This window comes from Pelecanus crispus, chromosome 1, assembly GCF_030463565.1.
Source record: "Pelecanus crispus isolate bPelCri1 chromosome 1, bPelCri1.pri, whole genome shotgun sequence".
Classification (NCBI taxonomy): Eukaryota; Metazoa; Chordata; class Aves; order Pelecaniformes; family Pelecanidae; genus Pelecanus; species Pelecanus crispus.
The window spans coordinates 128122112-128131479 of NC_134643.1; the positions used below are offsets into that span (position 1 = coordinate 128122112).

The window sequence follows — 9368 nt, forward strand, 5'->3', positions numbered from 1 at the left end:
ATCCTTTAAGTCATTCTTAGTTGGAGGTGTGCTCCGCCTGCCATGCTCGGGCTGGGCGGACCTTACGGCTACCCCCCCCCCCCACTTGCAAAAGGAACCTGGTGCTGCTAAGCTTGTGTTCAAACCAAGTCCCAAGGATTTCTTGCCGTGCGCGTTTTACTTTTTTTACTACTACTATTATTACTACTAAGTGAGGTGGGGGGGAGGGGACCTCCCCTCCTCCAGGGGGCGCCCCCGCCGGCGCCGCCAAGTGCGCCGCGGCCTCCCGGCGCGGCCCGGCCCCGCGGCCCGCCCGCCTCCCCGCACCGCCGCCCGCTCCCGCCGCCATGCTGGCCTCCTGCGGGCCGGCCCTGTGCACCGCGCTGCGGCGCGCAGCGCCCGGCGGCCTCGCCGCCTTCCACTGCTCCGCTCGGCGCCGTCGCACCGCCCGCGTCGCCGTGGTGAGTAAGGGCCGCTGCGCTGCGCCGCGCCGGGAGGAGGCCACGGCGGCCGCGGGCTGGGGGGGCCGGGGCGGCGCAGCAGCTCGGAGGAGAAGGGGGTTTTACTGCCGGGCTCTCCCCATGCGCCCTCAGCCCCGTGCCGACGGAAGGGCCCCTCTGCAGCTGCGTTCGCGGCGGTGGCGGTGGGAGGGTTTGGCCTGGCGTCGGGCTGAGGAAAGACTCGCTCGGCGGCCGCAGCAGCTGGAAAGCCTTGGGAGAAGCTGAAATTGAGAAGATAAAGCTGTTTAGAATTGAGTAACTTGGAGGAAGCCAGACCAGGAGTGGGAAACACATAAAAATTGGCTTCTGTATAGTTGTTATTGGCCTGGAGTTGAGTTCTAAGGAGCTGAACTTGAAATAATTTACGGTGTAATTGGGGGAGGTGCTGGCAGTGTACAGGAAAATATTTAAACTGGATTATGCCGTTCTGCACGAAGGAGGTAAAACATGTTAAAAATACAAAAGAAAGTGAGGAGACGGAGGAGCTACAGGTTGCCAAAAGAAAATTTAGGTTGTATATAGCGTCTCAAGTGGATACACAGTTCTTGAGCTCAGTGGGCAGTCTCTGAAGCTTGAGCTTTGTACAGTCTTGGCAGCATAAAATGTAAAGAAATAAGAAGGCGTTACCTGCATGAAGAAATCTCTTTGGGGCAGAGTTGGTTCAGGAATGGGCAGAATGCCCATGTCTTAAAATGTCTTAATGTCTTAATTGTCTAAATGCCCAAATGTCTTAAAAGGTAACTTACCATGAATACTGTCATTTTAGCAAACAATAGCTTTTTAAATAGAGAGTGGAAAACAAATGTTACTGTTGGTATTAGTGTCATAAATTTCTCATTATGGTAGAAGATAGATTTGTCACCAAGCAGGTACTGAAATAACAGGAGAGGATAGTGGTTTAGTACTTTGGTTTCACTGAGTTTCAAAAACCTTTTAAAAGTTGCTTACAGAAGATAACTTTAGCACAATTGCTTGTATGTTTATTCAGTCTAAATTAAATGAAAAATAAAAAGTTGGAAAGTAGAAGGCAACTTTTAAATATCAGAGCAGCAAAATTGTAGTTGGGATTAACATGGACAGAAACACATTCATGGATCTTACTCATTTGGTGAAATGATGGTAGGATGTCATGCCTGTGAGAGTAGAGGACTGCATATTGTGATCTGAAAGCCCCTTCGAGTCTGATGTGTCTAAGACATTTTCAATTGTGAGTTTCTGTTCGTGTGTCTGAGATTAAAAACTTTCAAGCTTCTAAAAACCAAGATAAAACCAGGAGAGAGTAAAGTTAATAAATGGACTCTCTTTAACTGATTTTTTTTCTTTGAAAACAAACCACCGAACAAAAAAACCCCACGAGAGTTTATATATATACTTTCAGGAACTAGATAATCCTTTGGGTTTGGTTTTGTTTTGTTCTTAGAATCTCTCTATTTTTCCTGGGGTTTTTAAAAATTCTTTTTCTCCTTCTACTTTGTGAAAGACTCTCCACCCACATAAGGATAGCTGATTGCTTTGTGCTTTTTATTCTCCAGTGTGTATAAACAAACTGAAAGTGTTATTGCCATGGTAATAAGGAAATGTATGGCTATTATAGCATAATTGGATTAGAAGCGATTTAGTTATTGATCTCTGATGTGGATCCTCAGACAAAATGCAGCAGCAGGTAAAATAATTTGTCCTAAGTGCCACCTTGAAGTGCACTTCTATCCCACTTCTGTTTGATGTGCAACTGGATGAGAAGGGATTTCACACGGATATGGACACTTCATAAGTAGATGTATGATACTCAGAATAACCCATTGTGTGCACAATAAAAACATACCTAAGGATATCACATCAGTTCATTAATGCTAAGGAATAAATGCAGACGCCAATAAATAAATATTACTTATTTCTGAGACTTGTCTGTGATGAGTAGCTATAAATAGGAAATGCCAGTGCTGCAGTATGTCAAATGGCGACACCAGTGCTAATAACATGATGTTAACTGGCTTAGTAAAGAGCTTGTTGCTAAGTTGTTTTTTTGGGGGGGTGGAGGGAGGTTTGTTGTTGTTTGGGTTTTTTTAAAATCTTACGAGGCTTGTGAGAGATCACGTAGAAAGTTTTGTATCACCTGAAATACTCTGTTGATTTTCTTACTGCAGGTCCTGTCTGGTTGTGGTGTCTACGATGGCACAGAAATCCATGAGGCCTCAGCGTAAGTTGCTTTATGAAACTGTAGGCTCCAAAAAAGTCTCCTTTACATTACAGCAGTCCGTTTAATTCAGTTGTGCGTGCTCTGGCCATCAAAATTGACCTGAAAGAGGTATGATGAGGCTTCACAGTTTTCTCACAGCATAACTGGGAGCTGCACAGTGCATGTGATGCCAGAGCAGTGAGTTTGAGAGAGACTGTCTTTCCTTCAGAAACAGAAATTCAGAGTTCCAGAATCAATCTCAAGAGAGTTAAGTAGAGACTTCATTTCATAATCGCATTGAGTCTGTTCCTGGGGCTAAATCTAACACTAGAATTGTTAATACTCAAGTTGAATTATTAACTCTTAGTATTCATTGCTAAGAGATGTTTCACCTAGAACTGGATTAAGTGCACACATGGGTATGTTAATCATGGGACTCTTCCATAACACCTGGGGACTTGCAGTGACTAAGGAAGTTTTTATTGTTCCCGGTTGCCTGCATAAGAGCACTGAACAAAGAAACTTATCGGTAGCTCACCTGACCGTGCCTCCAAACTGAATTTCTGTTCTGCTTTGCACTTTGGTGTTACATACAGGGATTTTGCTCAGTATGCTTTGATAGGATGTGTAGTTTTGCTCTTTCAAAATCAGGTGGTGGAATATTGGTAACAAGACTTAGGGGCCAGATAAAGCCTCTCTTCTAAGGTTTTCAGCATGTTTTATCTCCGTTTTTGTAGCATACTGGTACACCTTAGTCGTGGGGGAGCTGAGGTTCAGATGTATGCTCCAGATGTTCCTCAGATGCATGTCATTGACCACAGTAAAGGGCAACCAGCTGAAGCTGAGTCAAGGTAAAGTCTTGTGTTTAATGTGTTTTCCATGACTGCTGAGTCTCAGTCTCTTAGGCGTTCTTCAGACATAGCAGCCTGTAACTGCACTTGTAGCACTTTGCTGACTGGCTTTAGTAGCTTTACACTAGCCGGTATTTTGACTGGAGAGAAAATACCAAATGAGTTTTCTGGACTCGCTTATATACAGTCTCTTCATGACTGTGTTTCCCAGTAGTAGCATTTCAGAAGCATTGATAGCTTCAGTTATTGAGTACCACTGTTCTTCTTGCTTCCTCCCTTCCTCCCCCTCCTCTTCCTCTGCCAAAACTTGCTTTATGCTCTTCTGTGCGCAAATGCTTAATTCGTCTCATTGTTTTATTTCTGGTTCTCCAAGGAACGTTTTAGTGGAGTCTGCAAGGATTGCTCGTGGTAAAATTGCCAGCCTGGCTAAGCTTACTACAGCAGACCATGATGCTGTGATATTCCCTGGTGGATTTGGAGCTGCTAAAAACTTGTGAGTGCCAACTAAGCATTAGACTCCTCAACTAAATATTCATGATCAACTATTCATAATCAACTATGATTCACACAATAAAATCAGGAAGCAATAAATGGCCTTATTTACTACATACGTAGTAGATAAGTATGCCACATTTTAAATTTTCTGAACAATGTTGGTGAGAATTCTGGAGTTTAGATAATTCACAATAAGTCCTTTTTCCCCCACCCTTGTGGTGATTCTTTTTGAGTCTGAGGGAAGTGAAAATAAAACTTCAATAGTTTCAGGTGTTCCTAGTGTTATTATTCTGTTTCTTCATGTCTGCCTACCAAAAAGTCCCTTCTTGCATCAGTAACGATAAAACAACAGCTAGCTGGAAAAAAAAAAAAAAAAAAAAAGTTAGCCATGTGGAATACTGATTATCTTGTTACTGACCTGCCATTTTGTTGGCTTTGAGAAACCTGATTATTATTTTTCTTTTCTTCTTACGTATTTTTCTTCTTTGAAAACATTGTTGTTCCACTTCTTAGTAATCCTAGAAAGCTGATTTCATAATTCTTATTTCTAGATGTTTATATCAGGTAAGGAACTATATGACATACCAAAGCCTTAGAAGTGAGTCATTCTGGCTAAAGCACTGCTGATCAACTACTGAAAACTGCAAGCGTTTTCAACCACCTTTTAGAAGCTATTAAGTTTGTGATGACCCTTGAGAGCCAGTCTTAGGGCAGACAGGCATCTCTACTTGTAGGTTTATGCTGAGGTATGTATAAAGTTTCTTGTTGTGGCAGATCTACCTTTGCTGTTGATGGGAAAGATTGCAAGGTGAACAGTGAAGTTGAACGTGTCTTGAAAGACTTCCACAAAGCAGGCAAACCTATTGGGTACGTATGATAGTTGGAGGGGCATTTGTTCGATAGTGTGAGCATGGAGACAAAGTATGTTTTGTGGAAATGTGCAGCTGTTATCATTGGAACTAGAAAAAGCATCTTCTGGTTTGTATTGGTGGCAGCTTATTTTTTTAAATGTGTTTATCAAGATGCGTGTGTGTGTGTAGGTGTTTGTCAAAGAAGAGGCTAAGAAAATGCTGAGTGGAAGTTGCCTTGTGATATCTTTCGGATTTGTAAGACCATGTCCATTTGAATCTTTCCAGTTATGACCAAGTTTTGAAAGAGTGCCATTGTAGAATCGCTCTTACAATTCCTTTTGTTGCAGTCTTTGCTGCATTTCACCAGTGTTGGCAGCAAAGGTTCTCTCTGGTGCTGAAGTAACTGTGGGCCATGAAGAAGAGGAAGGTGGCAAGTGGCCTTACGCTGGGACTGCAGGAGCCATTAAAGAACTGGGAGGAAAGCATTGTGTGAAAGACGTAACTATATCCTTTCCTGTTAATTTTCACATCGAGAGACAGTTTAGTGATGTGTCATTACAGTAATGAATACATGCGGGATCTTTGCTTTTCCACTTAGGGTTTAGTGGGAATATACAGTGTATAGCAGATAGCATGTAATACAGTGCATGATTACAAAACATTGTCTTCTGTACACAGCTGTGTAGTTAGAAGTTGTTCTCAGTCGTTGGCATAGAACTCCCTTGGACATGCGTTAATGCAGGAAATGCCGAGTGAATTTGCACATGAAACTGGCATGAGTTACATTTGGTCAGTTCTCTTTGAGATTTTTCTTCTTTTCCTGAAGGCTAATGCTGTAATCGAACTGTACTCAGAGACATTTTATTACAGTCAGTAAGTTTTGTAGGTTTTCTTGTGTTTCTGAGTGCCCGCATTCCCATAGATTGCTCTTGCAGTCTTTGTATTTCTGGCAAAAATAGCTTCTAGTATCTTGGATTACAGGTTGCAGCTGCCTTTACAGCTGGACAGTATAATATATTTGGAGGTGCTTTTTTATAGGACAGTGGGGTTGTGAGGTTTTGTCAAAGATGCTTTATTTTGCAGACAGCATCTGCAAGTGAGACATAGGCTGTGTTTTCCTTAACTCCCTTTTACGAAGCTCACGTGGATACAAAAAACAAGGTGGTGACTACCCCAGCATTTATGTGTGAAACAGAATTACATAATATCTTTGATGGCATTGGGGCCATGGTAAAGAATGTGCTAAAACTAACCGGCAAATAAAAAAAAAAACTTCAGAAATGTTTAAATGTAGGGTGTAGTATCAAATATGATATGGACCAATGGAAACATTTTCACCTGCTTGTCCTGTTCACACTCTAGTGAATGCTGATACGAAGCTGATTTGATTCCCAGCTGCAGGGTTTTCCATGCCCTTTCTGAGAGAGAGGCTGGCAGAAGGGCTTACCGAGTACGAGCAGCCTGGCCTGAGACACAGAGCATTTTCTTGAGCTTTTTCAGCTGGAGAGAGCTGTGCGGAAGTATTCTGAAACCAGTCCTCCCGATGCACCAGTGTCAAATCATTTCTGTGCGGGCAAAAAGAGACTAAAGGCCCTTTCAGAAGCTGAGGGCAGATGTGTTGTAGGGGCATAGCAGATGCAGTGGCAGTGTATCTAGTGGGTAAAGAAAGGGAGTAGAGAGGAATTAGTGCATGGTTCATGGTTTATGTGCTCAGGCCTGTATCTGGGAACTAAAAGCCAGGATCAGCTGTGGAGGGAATAGACATCTTCCACATCTTAATTTTAGCTTGGTATTAATTAAAAGATTAATATTTTGTTTTTCCATTTCAAAGAATCCTGTTTTCACAAAGGAGTCATTCTGAATATCAATCAGCAGCAGGGTACATCTTAACTGTCACAACACTAGCACTTCGAAAAATTCATCCATTGGCCCATTATAACTAAAAAGGTGTTGAAATGAAGGAGAAAACATCCGCTGATATGACGCACAATTTTTAAGGGTAATACCCATGTTAAAGTAGTTGCATGACAAGCAGTGAGTGGAAAAAACAATCTTAAATTATCCGCACTTTCCCTGCTTTAGGGTAACAAAGCTTTCTCCAAAGAAGTATTGAATGTCTGGAATAATGGTGCATAAATAAATTAATTTCTGCCTTTATCTCATCCGTGTCCCTTCACTTTTGTTTGACAGCTGTCTCTGATAACTTACACTGGTTGATACATTCTAGCAGTTTTTCTGCTTTTCAGTTCTATTAATGTCTTTGAGATGTTTTTTCCATGTAGAATCCAGAAGAGTCTCTTTCCCCCTTCCAAGTTATTTGTCACCTTTCTATTCAGCAGGAAGCAACATTTCTCAAATTAAACAAAATGACACCCCTTACCTTGTATTAAAGTTCCTTTTATATGACAGACATGCTGAAGAGAACCCGTATTTTTAAGGGAGAATTGTGTTTTTCATAGATGAAATCTACAAGCCTTAGATTAAGTTGGAGTATGGTAAATACCGTCTGTGGCTGAAGACTTGCTACGGATGTGGAATGACATTTTCTATTGGAGGGAACAAAGAGGAGGAATGAAGCTTGAATATGTGTGGTGGGCATGGTCAGCTTGCGCAATCAGTGTTCATGGTATAAGCATTTTTGATTCTGGAGCCTCTTAGGATGTGATTAATTTTTTGACCCTGAAAAAAAAAAAAAAAAAATCACATTTGGACTTAGAAGATCTAAATTTGTGCTTCAGAGATGGCACTGTTTTCTTGGGAGATTTCATGGAGATCTCTTGTGCAGATTGCCAACTCCAGTGTGGTTACAAAGAAATCATACACAGAAACCAAGTCATTATGGCAGCAGGCATGGTTCATAAAGTGGATTTTGGACATATTCTGAAATATTTTTGCTTGTGCATCATATTCTTTATGACTTTTTCAGTATCAAGGTGGTAAGAAACAGAATTTAAAACACTGCCACTATGTAATTCAGTGCAAGTAAAGACTTTCCTCCATAAGCTTTGCTTGTACGTAAGTGGATGTTTTTAATACCAATTTTATACACAGAGGCTTAGCAGAGTATGGGAGGTCATTATTCATATATAATGTAGTGACATTTTAAAATGTGTGTCTTTCCTATATCTGCAGGAGTTTTAAAAGAAATTGGTAACAAAGTATCCCAAAGCAGAGGATGGTACTGAAATCCCTGGGGTAGAGGGAGAACAGCCGCTGCCTGTGCTAATGGTACCTTCCTCTGCTGTAAGAGCAGAGCCGATTTGAGCTCAACGTTTCCCATCAGGAGCTCTCAGTTAAATCTTTCCATTAGCTCCCCTCACCACAGCACAGTTGTGTGTATGTATTTAGGGTTTCTCATATCTGCAGTTGCTAGTAAATGCAGCTGCGGTGGCATAAAGCTATCTTAGATTCAGGTGTCCTGAGGAAAAAGATTTTTTTGAAGAAATTGCTGTTCTTATGCAGTGACCAGCTGTTGCAAGTTGGTTGGTGGATCATCCAGATGTTGCCTCTTTTTGCAGTCCTCTGACATTCTTTTTCGAATCCAGATGCCCAAATAATTAAGGCTACTAATAATCTACTGTGTACCTTTCTAAGCAGATGCCGTGGTGGTCATGTGGATCCCTGACCCGGTGGCTTCCAGGTTGGATTATCACAGTAGCACATGCTTAGAATCAAGAATGCAGATTGAAGCGCTCACCTCATTTGACACGACATCTCATCTGCTAAATAACAGCAATACTCTAAAATGATTGTCTCAATATCAGTGACTGTTTGAGGGCTAGGGCTGTGAGTTGTAATGAGAGTAACTAAAGAACCAGCTCCTCCTCAGTGCCTGAAGTGTTTTTCAAGGTAGTTACAAAAAGCAAGCTACCATACAGTGTTGTCAGTGATAGGAGCTTGGGCGTTTAGTGGGGATGGGACAAACAGATATGCCCTGGGGAAATCAAAGAGCAAATTTTATTTTCAGAAATAATCACATTTTAGAGCATCTTTGTACCCTCCTTTTTTTCCGTCATTCAGAGAGAACATTTTTTAAGGGAGAAAGAATCATGTGCTGGAATTGCCTTTCATGTTTTTTTATTCTCTCTAATTTCAGAGCAATGTGCTGACTACAAACCTTTGCTACGCACATTTTAATTTATTTTTTTTTTAAATTAATAGAAGGTCTTTTAACTTTGGTGGAAGATGTAAGATTGTCATCTTGGCTTTCAGCCAGCGTACATTTGGAGGGAAGTTCCGTGTGCGTTTATAGAGATTAATAGAGGCATTGGTCTGCCAGGCTGGGTTTTTCCTTCCCTTCCGTAGGGCTCTTTGGAGCTGCTGAGGGGTTTGCTAGTTTCAGCCAAGTGGATAGAAGTTCATGATTAATATGTAAGTGGATAGAAGTTCATGATTAATATGTTTTGTTAAACACTATCAGAAATAAGAAGTGAAAGAATGTGTATTCTTCAAGCCTCCACAAGGAGGCATGCAATATCCGGCGTACGGATCCTGCCATTTTTTATCTTAGGAAAGC

At 41.6% G+C, this 9368-nt stretch overlaps 1 protein-coding gene across 2 annotated transcripts; it reads left to right on the top strand.

Moving 5' to 3' along the window:
• The first annotated feature begins 326 nt into the window (after positions 1–326).
• GATD3 (glutamine amidotransferase class 1 domain containing 3) lies at positions 327–7009 on the top strand. 2 transcript variants are annotated; one of them, XM_075720044.1, is made up of 7 exons: positions 327–440; positions 2624–2676; positions 3393–3506; positions 3880–3999; positions 4776–4868; positions 5200–5356; positions 5987–7009. In XM_075720044.1, the coding sequence occupies exons 1-7, from the start codon at positions 327–329 to the stop codon at positions 6113–6115; spliced, it is 780 nt and encodes a 259-aa protein (XP_075576159.1). In that variant the 3' UTR covers positions 6116–7009. The 2 variants fall into 2 exon arrangements, with proteins under 2 accessions (XP_075576159.1, XP_075576168.1); XM_075720053.1 differs by lacking the exons at positions 327–440; positions 2624–2676 and having other exon boundaries at positions 2929–3506; positions 5996–7009.
• The last annotated feature ends 2359 nt before the right edge of the window (positions 7010–9368 follow it).

Bases quoted from the DNA above. Each gene is read 5' to 3' on its own strand.
- GATD3 (XM_075720044.1), top strand. From the start codon at position 327: ATGCTGGCCTCCTGCGGGCCGGCCCTGTGCACCGCGCTGCGGCGCGCA. The intron at 4,000-4,775 runs GTGAGTGCCAAC...TTGTTGTGGCAG, and splicing joins TTTGGAGCTGCTAAAAACTT to ATCTACCTTTGCTGTTGATG. The intron at 5,357-5,986 runs ATATCCTTTCCT...ACTCCCTTTTAC, and splicing joins ATTGTGTGAAAGACGTAACT to GAAGCTCACGTGGATACAAA.